Source organism: Pongo pygmaeus, chromosome 4 (genome assembly GCF_028885625.2).
Source record: "Pongo pygmaeus isolate AG05252 chromosome 4, NHGRI_mPonPyg2-v2.0_pri, whole genome shotgun sequence".
NCBI lineage: Eukaryota > Metazoa > Chordata > Mammalia > Primates > Hominidae > Pongo > Pongo pygmaeus.
In genome coordinates this window covers 106,269,194-106,286,120 of record NC_072377.2, presented here as the reverse complement: position 1 = coordinate 106,286,120, position 16,927 = coordinate 106,269,194, and the positions used below count along the sequence as shown (strand labels likewise).

The 16,927-nt window shown below is 34.4% G+C and overlaps 1 protein-coding gene across 2 annotated transcripts in view; it reads left to right on the top strand.

The window, feature by feature from the left end:
* Positions 1–16,684, top strand: part of SLCO4C1 (solute carrier organic anion transporter family member 4C1) — a 62,924-nt gene extending 46,240 nt beyond the window's left edge. For both annotated transcript variants that reach the window (XM_054489029.2, XM_054489030.2), the window contains exons 9-13: positions 402–552; positions 2,749–2,939; positions 9,431–9,495; positions 10,824–10,961; positions 13,678–16,684. In XM_054489029.2, the coding sequence (XP_054345004.1) occupies positions 402–552; positions 2,749–2,939; positions 9,431–9,495; positions 10,824–10,961; positions 13,678–13,838 (706 nt within the window). In that variant the 3' untranslated portion in view covers positions 13,839–16,684. The remainder of the gene's footprint in view (positions 1–401; positions 553–2,748; positions 2,940–9,430; positions 9,496–10,823; positions 10,962–13,677) is intronic.
* Positions 16,685–16,927: the final 243 nt, after the last annotated feature.

Sequence of the window (16,927 nt, the reverse complement as noted above, 5' to 3'; positions counted from 1 at the left end):
GATAGTTGGCACTGTATGGAGATATTTTGGTTGCTGTAATGAAGGAGAGTGCTACTGGTATCTGGTGGAGGTCAGAGAAGCTGCTAAACATTCTACAGTCCACAGAACCAACCCCACGAGAGAATTACCTGGTTCCAGATGAGAAACTCTTGTTTTCTTCACTTATTCTGCCTTATATATTTTAAATTACTGACAGATACTATACTATATGACTATTGTTTTTATTGCCTCTCTCCGACAAGAAGTTAAACTTTATGTGCAAAGGAAGATTTTTATTTGTTTAGTAATTGTGTTGAGTGAGTGAATAAATGACCTAATGGTAAGATATAACAGTGCTTCGAAATTGTTAGTTAAAAGTTATGACATAGATCATTTACCCTTCTTTCATTTCTTATTTACAGGACTGGAGAATTGGGAAACTTGATAGCCCCTTGTAATGCCAATTGTAACTGTTTGCGATCATATTATTATCCTGTCTGTGGAGATGGAGTCCAATATTTTTCTCCCTGCTTTGCAGGCTGTTCAAACTCAGTTGCACACAGGAAGCCAAAGGTAGCTTATGTCTCCTACTTTTCCCTTAATGAGGCAATATGTTTATGGATTATCTTGACTTCTGTAATGGGGTTATGCAATGCCTATTCTTGCCTTCCTGCTCCACTGCCTCCATTAAGCAGCCTATGATGTCTCCAGCTGAAATAGATTCTTTTTCCTTCATGCCTCTTGCAGTTATTGTTGAAAAATCTATTTGGAAGTTACAAACATTTTAGTAACATCACTTTGTTGCAGTTATGAAATATCTTTTACCTTTTCAAATTGTTTTATAGTCATCCCTCACAATACATGGGGAATGAGTTCCAGGACCCCTGCATGTACCCAAATATGCCATACTTAAGTCCCGCCGATGGCCTTGAAGAACTCGCTTTAAGTCAGCACCTCAGTATATATGGGTTTTGCATCCTGCGAATACTGTATTTTTGATCCATGTTTGGCTGAAAAAAAAAAAAAATCCGCGTATAAGTGGACCAGTGCAGTTCAAACCTGTGTTGTTCAAGGGTCAATTTTATTTTTCCTTAACTGTTTAAGATCTTTGAAGGCAAGAGAGTTTTCCTATTTTCACTAGGTGCAGTTTATATAATAGAAACTTAGTATTTGTTTTATTTGATGTACCATGAATACATTTAAAATATTCAAATCAATTTATTTTTAAGTACAAATTCATATTTAGTTCTGGATCTGAATACTAAACAGTGTGCCTAGATGTTATTTCTTTTTTGTACAGTTAAATAGTTTAAAAGAACTCAATACAATTTTATTGTACTATATCTTAGAATCTAAATATTTCATCTTAGCTAAACTTAAGAGCCTTGGAAATAAATAGTATTCAGATTATGAGTAGTACACAGTATATTATGCATTGGTAGATAATGTGATAACTTTAAAAGGATCTGAGGGAAATATACTGTGGTATAAATGAAAACAATGAATAAGATGTGTAAGAGTTATATGACAATTTTGAATATTTGAATTTTTTTCTGTATATATGACCAATAAATGCTATTGGCTAACTTTGATTAGAAGCAGATTATGACAAGGAGTTATTAGGAAGGGTTTTAGTCACATAACTAAATATATATAGACACAAATACCATCCTGCACAAGGAAACAACACAGAAAATCTAATACCCAGAGCATACTTAAAATAGTTTTGGTTATTTCGATATGGTTAATTTAATATTTATATTTTTCACCCACTGCTAAGATAATTACTATCTTACACAGCAAGTTGTCTTCTAGAATTTTTTAGGAAGAGCAAATGATTTTGACTTGCAAATTTTCTATTTGTCCTGACTTTTATGTCCAATCGGTCCATGAAATAATCAATTGATACACAATATTTTTCTTATGAAATATTTCAGATAGGCAATATACATTTATAATACTTTTAATAAACACCCATATACATTTGTTCACAGCAATACAGTTTTAATCTTATATTTCACACCAGTGACCCAAACTACAAAATCTGACCTTGACTAACTGCTATATTGCAGGCGAATGAGAGTTGTAAAGTTTCATTAGGATAGAAAATACTGTTCTCAGTTTCTCTCCTTAAAATTTTTAAAGGCTGAATTACCTCATTATTTGATGTATCTGATTGCTGAATATGTAATAGTCAATTTTGGAGGTGTCATCTGCATATTTGGTTTTCCTGAATTGGTACCAGTGGTCTTAGAATGGCTTTAGCACCAAAAAGAAAAAAGAAAAAAAAAAAGTTTCTGGCCTTTGGAACAATGAAAGCACTGCTTCTCTTTGATTTCTCTGGCTCTGCTCTGATTTCGTTGAGGCCTTAATGTCTAAAAAAGATTTATAGTAAGGATAAACGATATGGAAGAATGGATCTGAGATGTAAAATGACTTTAAGAAATAATTACTGTTGAAAGAAGTGTAGAATGTGCAAGGTCACGTAACTTATACTCCCATTAAATTGTTTTGTAAGTCAGTAATTACTATAGCAGGTTACAAGCTGAAGTAATGGCCACAAAAGTCAAATACAGATAATTCCACATCATAAATATGGTTTGTTTCCGCTTGCTTAGTTTCTTAAGGGTTAAATATTCTCTCAGCATAATTTGTTTTATATGGATTAAGACAGTATGAGAGTGTTTGCCATGTCTAGAGAATACTTAATTTACAATGATTTATTTCCTAAATGATCACTTTCATTGTTTTTATGTCTAATATTTTTAGGTATATTACAACTGTTCCTGTATTGAAAGGAAAACAGAAACAACATCCACTGCAGAAACTTTTGGTTTTGAAGCTAAAGCTGGAAAATGTGAAACTCATTGTGCGAAACTGCCCATATTCCTTTGCATTTTCTTTATTGTAATTATTTTTACCTTTATGGCTGGTACTCCTATAACTGTGTCTATCCTAAGGTATGTAGCACGTTGAGAAATTTTCATTCCCTAAGGCAACGTGTTGATGGAAAGCAAATGGACTCAGGGTTCATTTGGGGTTCATATTGACCATTGGTTCAATACCAGTCAGCCCTTACAAGATCATTAGTTCTGTGGCATTGGATAAGCTCCTCTGTAGAACCCCATATGTAGGAGATTTAAATGATATGCACGTGAAAGTGTCTTCACATTGCCTGCCTGGCTTGTGCTTGGTGTTTTCTCTGCTTCTTTCATGAAGCTTCAGCTGTGAGCTGGAGAAATTTCAGTTTTGAGTATCATAGAAATAAAATGCATTCCAATATGCCAGAATCAGAATGGCATGCATTCTACCTTATGCATTAGGCACTGTGACGTTAAATTTTCCTTAAGCAGTGCTAATCAATAAGAAACTGGCTATTACCTGTGTTGTTCACCTGTGTTTTATGTTTCCAGTTTCTTTTCCTCCTTGTATCCCACTGCACAAACACATTTCATACCTGTACATTTCATACCTGTCCTTCCATAGAGTCATCAGTCTTTGTATATCTTTCCTAATGAATTCTAGCTTTTTTCTTTTTTTTCTTCCTTAATATTTATTCACTACATTTTCTTTTTTTACTGTTTATTTAATTTTTATTTTAAGCTCAGGGGTACATGTGCAGTTTTGTTCTTTTTGCTTAGGGTAGCTTTGGCTTTTCTTCACTGAAACCATTAGGTCCTGGGCTTTTCTTTACTGGGAGATGTTTCATTACAGCTTCAGTCTTGCTACTTGTTATTGGTCTGTTCAGGCTTTGGATTTTTCTTGATTCCATCTTGGTAGGTTGTATGTATCTAGGAATTTGTCCATTTCTTCTAGATTTTACAATTATTGGCATATATATTGTTGCTCATAGTAGCCACTCATAATTCTTTGAATTTCTACAGTATCACTTGTAGTGTGTCCTTTTTTATTTCTGATTTTATTACTTTGCATCTTCTCCTTTTTTTCTTAGTCAGGCTAAAGGTTTGTCAATTTTGTTTAATTTTTCATTGATCTTTTGTATTGTTTTCTTCATTTCAGTTTCATTTATTTCTCCTCAGATCATTATATCCTTTCTTCTACTAATTTTAGGTTTGGTTTCTTCTTGTTTTTCTAATTCTTTAAGATGTATCATTAGATTATTTATTTGAAATTTTTCCTCTTTTTTGATGTATAGCTATCAACTTCTCTATTAGTACTTCTTTTGCTATATCCCATAGATTTTGGCATGTTGTTTTCATTATCATTTGTTTCAATAAATTTTTCAATTTTCTTCTTAATTTCTTTATTGACCCATTGGTCATTCAGGAGTATATTGTTTAATTTCTATATATTTGTATAGTTTCCAAAATTCCTCCTGTTATTAATTTCTTGTTTTATTCCATTTTGATCAGGGACGATGACTGATATTATTTCAGTTACTTTGAATGTTTTAAGACTTGTTTTGTAACCTAACATATGGTCAGTCTTTGAGAATGATCCATGTGCTGACGAAAAGAGTGTGTATTCTGCAGCTATTGGTTGCAATGTTCTGTAAATATCTATTAGATCCATTTGGTCTATAGTACAGATTAAGTCTGATGTTTCTTTCTTGATATTCTATCTGGAAGATCTGTCCAATGCAAAGCATGGGGTGTTGAAGTCTCCAGCTATTATCGTATCAGGGCCTGTCTCTTTCTTTAGCTGTACTAATATTTGCTTTGTATATCTGGGCGATCCAGTGTTGGCTACATATATATTTAAAATTGTTATATCCTCTTGCTGAATTCACCCCTTTATCATTATATAGTGACTTTCTTTGTCCCTTCTTATAGCTTTTGTTTTGAAATCCATTTTTTTCTAGGTATAGTGACTCCTATTCTCTTTCAATTTCCATTGGCATGGAATGTGTTTTTCTGTTTCTTTATTTTCAGTCTATGTGTGTCTTTATAGGTGAAGTGTCTTGCTTGTTGGAAACAGGTCAATGGATCTTGTTTTATCATCCATTCAACCAGGTTGTGTTTTCTGATTAGAGAGTTTAGTCCTTTTGGATTCATTGTTATTGATAAAACAAACAAGTAAAAAGAAAACTGATAAAAACTCTACACCTTAACTTTGTCCCCTGGCTTTTTATCCTTTTGTTGTTTCTATGTATATCGTATTGTACTATGTCTTGAAAAGTTGTTGTAGTTACTATTTTTTACTGGTTCATCATTTAGCCTTTCTACTTAGGATAAGGGTAGTTTACACACCACAGTTCCAGTGTTAGAATAGTCTGTGTTTTTCTTTGTACTTATCATTACCAGTGAGTTTTGTACCTTCAGGTGATTATTTACTGCTCATTAATGTTCTTTTTCTGATTGAAGTACACCCTTTAGCATTTCTTATAGGACAGGCCTGGCATTGATGAAATCCCTCAGCTTTTGTCTGGGAAAGTCTTTATTTCTCCTCCATGTTTGAAGGATATTTTAACCAGATATACTATTCTAAGGTAAGAGTTTTGTTCCTTCAGCACTTTAAATATGTCTTGCCACTCTCTCCTGGCCTGTGAGGTTTCCACTGAAAAGTCTGCTGCCAGATGTATTGAGGCTCCACTGTATGTTGTTTGTTTCTTTTCTCTTGCTACTTTTATGATCTTTTCTTTATCCTTGATGTTTGAGAGTTGGATTATTAAATGCCTTGAGGTAGTCTTCTTTGGGTTAAATCTGCTTAGTCTTCTATAACCTTCTCGTACTTGGATTATTGATATCTTTCTCTAGGTTTGGGAAGTTCTCTGTTATTATCCTTTTGAATAGGCTTTCTTACCTATCTTTTTCTCTACCTCTTCTTTATGACCAATAACTCTTAGATTTTCCATTTTGAGACTATTTTCTAGATGCTGTAGGCATGCTTCATTGTTTTTTATTCTTTTTTCTTTTGTCTCCTATGACTGTATATTTTCAAAAAGCTTGTTTTCAGTCTCACTAATTCTTCATTCTGTTTTATCAGTTCTGCTACTAAAGGACTCTGATGCATTATTCAATACGTCAATTGCATATTTCAGCTCCAGAATTTCCACTTGATTCTTTTTTTTGTTTTGAGATAGAGTCTTGCTCTGTTGCCCAGGCTGGAGAGCAGTGGCCATGATCTTGGCTCACTGCAACCTCCGCCTCCCAAGTTCAAGTGATTCTCCTGCCTCAGCCTCCCGAGTAGCTGGGATGACAGACGTGCACCACCATGCCCAGCTAATTTTTGTATTTTTAGTAGAGACAGGGTTTCACTGTGTTGGCCAGGCTGAGTCTCAAACTCCTGACCTCAAGTGGTACATCTGCCTCAGCCTCTCAAAGTGCTGGGAATTGCAGGTGTGAACCACCATGCCTGGCCAATATTATTTCAGTCTTTTTGTAAAATATATCTGATAGAATTCTGAATTCCTTCTCTGTGTTTTTTGAATTTATTTGAGTTTCCTCAGCACAGCTATTTTAAATTCTGTGTCTGAAACATCACATATTTCTGTTCCTCAGATTGGTCTCTGGTGCCATGAGCTCATTTGGTGAGTTCATGTTTTCCTAGATGGTGTTGATACTAGTAGATGTTCTTCAACATCTAGGTATTTAAGAGTTAAGTATTTATTATAGTCTTCATTGTCTGGGTTTATTTGTAGCCATCCTTCTTGGGATGGCTTTCCACATATTTGAAAGGACTTGGGTGTTCTGATTTTAGTTGTATCTGCTTTAAGAGGCACCCTAAGGCCAGTAATGCTGTGGTTTTTGCAGAGTCTGTCTCTCTCTCTGTTCTGAGCCACCTGAAGCTGAAGCTGGAGTGATGCAAACACCTCTGTGGCCACCACCACTGTGATTGCACTGGGTCATACCTGAAGCCAGCAAAGTTTCGGGTCTTTTCCAAGGCCTTCTGTAACCACTCCCTGGTTACTGGTTCTGTTTGCTTAAGGACTTGGGGCTCTACAATCAGCAAGTGGGAAAGCCAGCCACGCATGTGTCCTTCCCTTGGGTGGGGAGGTCCTACAGGCACTGGTGGGTCTAGAAGTGCCACCCAGAAGTCAGGGACTAGAGTCAAAAACCTTAGAAGTCTACCTGGTCTATTGTATTGCGGCTAAGCTGGCATGGAAACCACACAGTGTAGTCCTTTCTACTCTTCTTTCCCCTTTGCAAAGGCAGAGAAGCTTCACCCCATAGGCACCTCCAACCCAGGCCACGAGGAGTACTGCCAGACTACCACCAATGTTCCTTTACGGCCCACTGCCTCTTTAAGTCAGCTTGTCGTGAATGCTGCCTGGCCTGGGACTCACCCTTCAGGGCAGAGAGCTCCCTGCTGGCCCAGGACAAGTCCAGAAATGTCAAAGAGTCAAGTTCTGGAATTGAGGACTCCAATAATCTGCTTGGTGCTCTACCCCCCTGTGGCAGTGATGGTACCTAAAGTGTAAGACAAAGTCCCCTTTACTTTTCCCTCTGCTTTTCTGAAGCAGAACGAGCTTTGCCCCGTAGCCACCGAGCTGGTAATGTGCTGAGTCTTATTGGAAGCCAGCAAGTCTCAGAGTTCTCACCCAGCGCCTTCAATGTAGTGCCTGGGTATTGGTGCTGGTTATTCAGGCCCAAGGGCTCTTCACTTAAAAGGATATGAACGCTGTCAGTACTGGTGTATTTCCTTCAAGGCAGTGAGCTCCCTTCTGGCCCAAAGTGTGTCTAGAAATGTTGTCTGGGACCTAAGGCCTGAAATGGGAGGGCCTCACAACTCTGACTGGTGCTCTGTCCTCCTGTAGCTGAGTTGGTACCCTAGATGCAAGACAAAATCCTCCCCACTCTTCCCTCTCTTCTCCTCAAGTGGCAGGAAGGGGTTTCTTTTGGAACCTGGAGCTGTGCAGCCTGGGATTAGTGGAGGAGTAATACCAGGACTCCATTGTCTGTCCCAGCTGTTGTCTCAGTATGTCACGTGTGCCTCCAGTCCACTGTCTTTGAGCCTAATTTAGCACTAAGACTTGCCCAAGAGTTGCAGTCCCTATGGCCTAGACTGCCTTTCAAGTTAACTTGGAGACACAGTGCTGTAGTCCTTGGTGGTGAGTTGTTTTGTAAGCACTCAAGTTTGGGCTGCTGCATAGGAGATTAACCTCTGGCTAGGGGTGGTTTAAATGCTCCCTCTGTGGGCAGATGTCAGGTGAGTTGGTCTGGTTTTCCTTTCTGCTCTAACAGGACAGTAGTGATTTTATTGCCTCACGATTGCTATATTCTCCCTCCCCACCCCCAGAGATTCTCTCTGTACTACACTGCCACTGCCTGGGTTGGGGAGGTGTGGTGTCTGAGATTCAGGACTGTTTTTTTTTAAATCTCTTCGGTGCCTCTTTCAGGGATATAAAGTTCAAACCACGTATTATAAGTGCTCACCTGACTTTTGATTCTTGTTAAAGTGTTGTGTTTTTTTTTTCTGTGTAGATAATTATTAACTTGGAGCTTTTCAGTCCATCATCTTGTTCCACCCTCTGGCTGTTTTAGCTATTGTGGATTTTTTGTCGTTCCATATGAATTTTAGGATTGTTTTTTCAATTTCTGTGAAAGATGCTCTTGAAATTTTGATGGAAATTACACTGAATTCTGCAGATCACTTGATGTAGGATAAATATTTTAAAATATTTATTCCTCCAATTCATAAACAAGGGATATCTTTCCATTTATTTGTGGCCTCTTCAGTTTCTTTCATCAGTGTTTTATAGCTTTCAGTGTACAAGTATTTTACCTCTTTGGTTAACTTTATTCCTAAGTATTTTATTTTTCAATGCTATTGTAAATTTTGTTGTTTACTTGATGTCTTTTGTTCATTGTTGGTGTGTAGAAGTGCAGCTGATTTTTGTATTATGATTTTGTATGCTAAAACTTTACTAAATTCATCTGCTAGTTGTAGTGCTTTTTTGGCAGGATCTTTAGTGTTTTCTACATATATGACCATGTCATCTTCACAGAGATAATCTTACCTTTTACTTTCCAATTTGGATACCTTTTATTTTTCTTGCCTACTTACTCTAGATAGGACTTGTAGTACTATGCTGAATAGAATTCATGAGTGTGGGCATCCTTGTCCTGTTCTTCATCTTAGAGGAAAGGCTTTCAGGTATTCACCGTTGAGTATGATGTTAGCTGTGGATTTGTTATATTTGGGCTCTATTATATTGAGGTACACTCCTTCTATACATAATTTATTGATGACTTTTATGGAAAATATGTCTTGTTAATGAATACCCTTTCTCTTTACATTTATTAAAGTTAATAAAGACTAGTGACACTTTGGTGTTATTTGCAATATTTTAGGTCAGATAACATTTTTCTTCTTTTATAATTCCAGGAAGATTAAACCATTTATAAGCTCTTACAAATACATTGTTTATTTTGTGTCTACAACATTTACTTTAATATAGGAATGCTAAACTCTTATAAATGTGAACTTGCTCAAAGAGTGAATATACTATACCACCTTTTTTGGTCTCATATGTATTTAATATTACCAGGTGTGTTAATCACAGACAACGGTCCCTAGCCTTGGGAATACAATTTATGGTCCTTCGATTATTAGGTATGCCATTTTTCTTTATTCATTGCTAACTGTTGGCTATTTTGGTTCATTAGTGTTATTGATTTTTTCATTTATGGCCTGTGGCAAAAAAAATTATAGTGGAAGGCTACATCATTCTTGTTGAAGGAAGCCATTTTCCAATGTTTCAGATATAGGATTATTTACATATTGCATACTTTTAACCTACCTGACTGGTTACCTGTTCCAACTCTGTTGCTAATAAAACCTTAAAAGGTGTATCATGCCTATTTCAAATATAAAATATGATCATCAACACATAATATCTTTTCTTTCTGCTTTTGTCTCTATTTGTGACACTATTATGTTACACTAGCAATTAAAAATGATGTTAAAATGTTTCAATAGCAACTGTGGTATGGATATTGTGACTAGTTAAGAATTATTGGAAGAAAGAATTTGTACCAGAGAATTTTATAAAGTTCCAGATACAGGACAAATTACAAGAAAGACAGACACAGTAAACATAATATTAAGATTATTTATTAAAGCAAAAACAAAAAGTTGGGGCATTAGAGATCACCTAGTCCAACTTGCCAATTTTTTCAGATGAGTAAATTAAGTCCCTAAGAAGTGCAGGGTTTTGCCCATAGTTACACAGCTAGTGATAGAAATGAAACTACGAAAATGATTCCTAACTCTGAGTCTAGTACTCTGACTATATCATGCTACAGGTCATGAAAGAACAGACTGGATGTAGCTGAAATCTTTGTCTAAAAATTACAACCTCAAATAATTGGAAGTTCCTTAACTATGTGGAAGTTGAGTACTTCATGGCCTCTTGGAAATGGTGGCGGGTATATAAGATAGTGATATTTCTAGATATGGTATTATAAGACTATATTTGTATATACATACACTAATACATACAGAGGCCCACGTTAGTTTGTATACACATGCACACCCACATAGATACAACATATACTGTAGTTCAGCAGATTTATTTGTGCATCATGAATAATTTATTTTGATTTTTAACAAGTATAATAGCTAATTTCAAAGGCATATTTATTCATTATGTTAGAAAAGTGGTGAATTAAAATATTAACTTTTAGCCCAATATATATTGGATATTTCTATTGAAATACTTTCTTGAATTGATTAGAAATACATAGTAATTACATATAATTATTTTAGAATGTTGTATCTGTGCTTTATATTCCTTTGACTTGTACATGAATTAATTTGCATGTGGACAGATGAATACTTGTTTTTATTTCTATGAAATATATGTATGATCATGTATAAAAAAATCTGTAATTCTAAACTGTAATCTTTACTGTCATATATTTCACCCATAATTCTTTTAGGAACAATACCTGGACCAATTATATTTGGTTTCACAATAGACAGCACATGTATTCTTTGGGATATAAATGATTGTGGAATTAAAGGAGCTTGCCGGATTTATGATAACATCAAGATGGCCCATATGCTAGTAGCCATAAGTAAGTGGTGACTTCTTGATAATTTTAGAGTAAACTAAGAATGTAAAAAAAAAAAAAAATCTCATTGTTGGTTACTTAGGGTCACAGGTATTTTGAAATGTTCAGTCCACATTGTTGAACCATCCAGTAGTCTTCTTGAAGCAAAGAACACTTATCACAGCATGTTATGAAAGGCTTTGAACAGATGGAGTCAGCAAGCCTCAGTATTAAATACAAGAAAATAAAATTCTAGCTTTCATTACATCATACAGTATATAGTTTTCTTTTAATAACTTATCTCAAACGTTTTTGGAAAGTATACTCGAAAGCTAAAAGAGAATTCTGAGAAACTCCCTGGAATGATTGTCATCTAGGTATCTAGGTGTTGCAAACACATACAGCTCAGGCAGGGAAGTATCCTTTGTCTCTAAGGCACATTGTAAGGAACATTTTTATAGTTTAGAAGGTTAGCTGTGATGTTTAATTCTTTTTGCCTTTTGCAGTTTGTAATGTCTTGGTTAAGCAATGAATGAAATTTCAGGCAAGATTAAGATTAAGTAAAACATGTATCTAGTTTATACTAGTAAAATAAAAGTTGAAATTTAAAAATTTAAAATTTGAAAAATAACCTAAGAAACTAAAATATCTTAGAGAACTCCTGAATGTATGTATACACATGTATCTAATATAATGTGTGATTTTCATTGTGATGATTTTGACACAGGTTGATCAAGATAGGCTTATTATTACTCTCACATGCATGTAAATCCAGAGTATACTTTCTCAGTTGATAGAGATAGAGTAACAGAATATTTGCTGAAGAATAATGTATAAATTCTTATAGCATTTGGGGAGTAAGTATTGACAAGTACAGGCAAAATTAATCATCCCATTACTTTACCTGTTGTTAAAAACCATTTTTTATTCAATTTTTTAAATTATGTATTTTTACCACAATCATGCCTACATACAATGTTTTTATGTTTAAAATTTATTTAATTCATTTTGTTTGTACTTTTTGGTCAAAGATATAGATAGATAACAAATCGTTCATTTTCCTAGTCAATGATGAATGGGAATCCCCTCACAAAATATATAAAAACCTTAAAATTTTCAGAATGAAACAAATAAAAAAAGTTGTAAGTTGTACCTATGTAACTAATCATTCTATAAACTAGTAATGCCTAGATGAATGAGCATTCCTGTTTTTCAAATACATGTTTTTAAACAAAATATTAATAATCAACAAAAAGAAACCAGCTACTGCAAGAACTATACTGTGAGACCACATTGAATTTATTAGGCTGGCAATTATTAAATGCTTATACTGTGGTTGGAACTAGTTTCTCTTCATATAACAACTTAAAATCAGATTTACTTGGAAATAAATCAAAGTTTGTGAAGTGAATTTTAATGTTTCATATTTTTAGCTGATAAGAAGAGTAGATTTGGTTAAGTATTGAGTGTGATATCCTCCCACAGAGGCTTTAAGAACTCCAAAACCTTTTTTTTTTTTTTTCGTATTCTCTTTTAGAAGACCTTTATTTATTTTTTTACTGAATAGGTGAAGAACTACTTCAGAATTCCCATTCTTCTATTGATTCTTTTTCTTTCCTCTCATTTTCCAGTCTTGCTGAATAATTTTCTTAAAACACCCACTTCCAACATTGGAGAGGAATGTAATCTTATTTCTAACTGACTATTTCTAATATGACATATTTCAAATCTACTATGACTAATGTAATAGTCAAAGGCAGTGTTTTACCTATTCAGCACAATTGTTTCTAGTTGAAGAGGATGTTTTATTCCTTGAAGGTCCTAATGGCTCCTCTTCTTTTTTTTTTTTTTTTTTTCTTTTTTTTATTATTATTACTATTATTATTATTATACTTTAGACTCTATGGTACATGTGCGCAACGTGCAGGTAAGTTACATATGTATACATGTGCCATGCTGGTGCGCTGCACCCACCAACTCGTCATCTAAACCTTTTTAATTTTTAGAATTATTTTCTGTCCTGGAAGGGAATATTCTTCAATTTATTCAGGTTCAAGAATGTTACAAACTACTTTCCCTCATTATTGACTTATGGTTGCTTGCAATTTTTTATAGATATGATATTGTGTTAACAAATTTATTTATTTATTTTTGAGACAGGGTTTCTGTCTGTCACCCAGGCTGGAGTGCAGTGGTGTGATCTCAGCTCACTGCAACCTCCACCTCTAGGGGTCAAGCGATCCTCTCACGTCAGCCTCCCAAGTAGCTGAGACTGCAGGCTGTATCATCATACCTGGATATATTTTGCACTTTTTTTTTTGGTAGAGACAGGGTTTCCTATGGTCCCCAGCCTGGTCTCAAACTCTTGGACTCAAGACATCCACCTCTCTCAGCTTCCCAAAGTACTGGGATTATGGGCTTGTGTTAACAAATCTAGATGGTGGCCCAATTCCTATTTAGTTCTATACAACACTTATTTTACAAGAATGCACAAGCATAACCAAGAATAAGTTAATTATTGTACTCTATTACAGCTTAGAAAGAAAATAAGTACTAGTGACTTGAATTGTATACAAATGTTTTTTCTTTCCCCTTAATGTTTCAAAAATTTTAAACATAGAACTGTAATGGTTATGTAATTATTCTCTTTAAAAATGTTCTATTCATGAAGATTTTTCTCAGCGATAATTTTTATCATAATTAAAAACAAAAACACATGATTAATTTTTTTTTCACTTAGGTGTTACTTGTAAAGTTATCACCATGTTCTTCAATGGATTTGCAATCTTTTTGTATAAACCACCTCCATCAGCCACAGATGTGTCATTTCATAAAGAGAATGCAGTTGTGACTAATGTTTTAGCAGAACAGGATCTCAACAAAATAGTAAAAGAAGGGTGAAATGGGAAAAGAGAAGACTGTTTTACACCTGGAAAATTTACCTCGATTTTTAAGAACACACATTGCCTGGCAGCATTATCTATCCAATATGGACAATCATATTTACAAAATGGATGTTTTTATAATCAAATGTATTTTTTTACATATATAGTTTTTGTTTTATGCAAGAAACAGACTTGTGCCTTCAAAGCCCACGTAAAGCCTCAAAACACAGCACACACACACACGAGCACACACACACACACGAACACACACACACACTTATTTCCCATTCCCATTGTCTAGATATGAAATCCTCAAGCAATAACAAGAAAAAATGCCCACAATTAGAAAAATTTGCACTTAAAAAAAAATGTTTCTATCCCCATTACAACATGTTTAATTTTAATTTTCACTGCTAATATTTTGAGCTTAGAACATTTATGGTATAAAAATTTAAACTAATCAAAGTTGTGTGATGATTTCCAGGAATTATTATTGAAAGCCTATGAATTTAAAACCAGGTTTACCATGTAATTTGTTTTTAAATTTATGTATACTAGCCTGGCCTTTCTCCAAGCAAATTACTGAACTATTAGAATATGTTAGTTATCATCGTTGTGTCCTAGTATATGGTGAATACAAAAATATCAGCATTGTATACACATATTTTCACTTTAACTCAAGAATTCCAGGAGGTAAATTGTTGATATTACAATTTTTAACACATTTATGATTCTGTGATAGTATTATTCAATTACATATATTTAAGAGGAAAGTACCAGTCAGTAAAGACAAATGCCAACTAAACATGAAACTATTGATCAATACTTATATACCTTTAATTTTTCTTATTTGAAAAGCCAATCACTTAACACATTACTCATAGCACCTAAAACAGTGCCTTGTATAGTGTAGTCATCTATTACTGTTTAATTAAAATATTAAACCCTACCCTTTAACTCAGCAGTCCCCAACCTTTTTTGCATCAGGGACCATTTTTGTGGAAGACAATTTTTCCATGGGGGAAGAGGGTATGGTTTTGAGATGAAACTGCTCCACCTCAGACCATTAGGCATTAGTTAGATTCTCGTAAGAAGAGTGCAACCTAGATCCCTTGCATGTGCAGTTCCCAGTGGGGTTTGCACTCCTATGAGAATCTAATGCTACTACTGATCTGATAAGAGGCGGAGCTCAGGCAGTAATGCTCACTCAACCTGCCTCTCAGCTCACCAACTGTGTGGCCCGATTCCTAACAGGCCACACACAGCCCAGGGCTGGGGACCCCTGCTTTAACTGATGCATTGATTTGATAAAGTATTTTACAAGCCTGATAATGTTATAACCCTATTTATTCAGGTCAGATTTATGCCAACTTTGCTGAGAATATGGAGGGTATAGATGAGTGAACATGAACAACCATAACTTCTACCATGGTTAAGAATTTTACTTAAGAAAAGTATTGAAGTTCAAATCCAGATAGTATTACATTTGAAATTTTTATAAGGGTTATTAATTTAATAAAATTCATCATCAGGTTTCCCCATAAGCTTTCTCCTAGGTTAGTTTTCCACAAGCATTGTTTTATATACACTGTAATCAGGATAACACAAGCTTAGTGTTAGATCTTGTAGGGAACCAAGATTAGAAACATTAGAAATTTGCAGAATTTAAGAAATTACGTTTTGTGGTAATCTATGGCCAACGATGATAGAACCTAGTGCAATTGTAAAGTGAAATTCAAGGAGAAGGAATGAGGAGTTAAGGAAGCAGCACACTTGAATATTAGAGAAGGAGAGGAGCTGTGGGTCAGGAATCAGAGAGACCTGCTAAAACCAGACAGACATAAACACCAAAGACGGAAGCCAAATAGGTAGCCAAAAATCCAGATATTTGAGAAGCAGGAAATTTATAGCAACCAAAGAAATAGGGCAAGATAGGCAGATGAACACACATGATACCTCAATTGACAATCTTCCTCCCACCAAGCCAGACACGTTGTAAATGCTGCTTCCTATTGGAGCCCAGAAAAAAGGAAAGTTTAGGCTTTCTGTGTCCTTTGTGTGGAAGCAGGGAATTGGATTGAAGACTTTCATAGTTGTAACATAAAGGCAAATCCTGAGGAACTCACTGATAGAGATGTGAAATGGCAGTAAGGAAGAAAACAGAATAACTATACAAATATATTAGTCTAGGGCCACTTAATTTAGAGGAAGAAAAAAAAATCACCCCATCCATAGAAATAGTTTGATAAACAGGTCACTAAATAATTGGCATTTATAAAGATTCTTAGTTATCAAGGGCTGCATTGTATTTTATATACTCAGTTTTATAAGGTGATACTTTTTAAATAAGTGTTTTAATGAAAATGGTTAAACTGAAAATAATTTTGGTCCTTAAAAGGAGTCAGGAGCTTTTATATATAAGGTACATATTTTAAAAGAATACCTCCTTTGTAACAGGGTTTTACAGACACTACCATAATTTATAATCATTATTTTTTACTTTTGGGTTCACCTAGATCATATGAGTTGATATGATACTTCTAGAACAAAATTATTCATAATGTGTTTTTTGTAATTTATGATTGTTAAGTAAGCTTGACTTATAAATTGACATTGTAATTTTGTACATAATTGGATATATGTGTTAAAATTTAACATTTAGATTTACTTAACTGTAGAAAATACAAATGTAAAACTTACACATGGAAAGAACTGTATGCAGTTGACTTTACTATGTAAATTGAAGGGAAACAAAGTTTTAGATCCATTTTCTTTCAAAATTTTCTTTATTGTAAAGTATGCAAAATATATATTCATACCATTTATTAAATCAGAATGTTTATACAAAATTGTCATGTTTGAGCTTATTAAATGACACAGGTTTGAAACTTGCCTTATCTCTGTGAACATAAGCATATTTTATGGATGGGAAAGGGAAATTAGTATACTTTTGAACTTGGTGAATGTATTAATAATTTAATCCAGTGATTTCTCGTATCTCAACAGATGTTTTTAATTCAATACAAACCACATTTATTATGAAATATATATTAGGGAAATTCTCTTACACAAGTTTCTATATATGACAGATTAATATATAACATT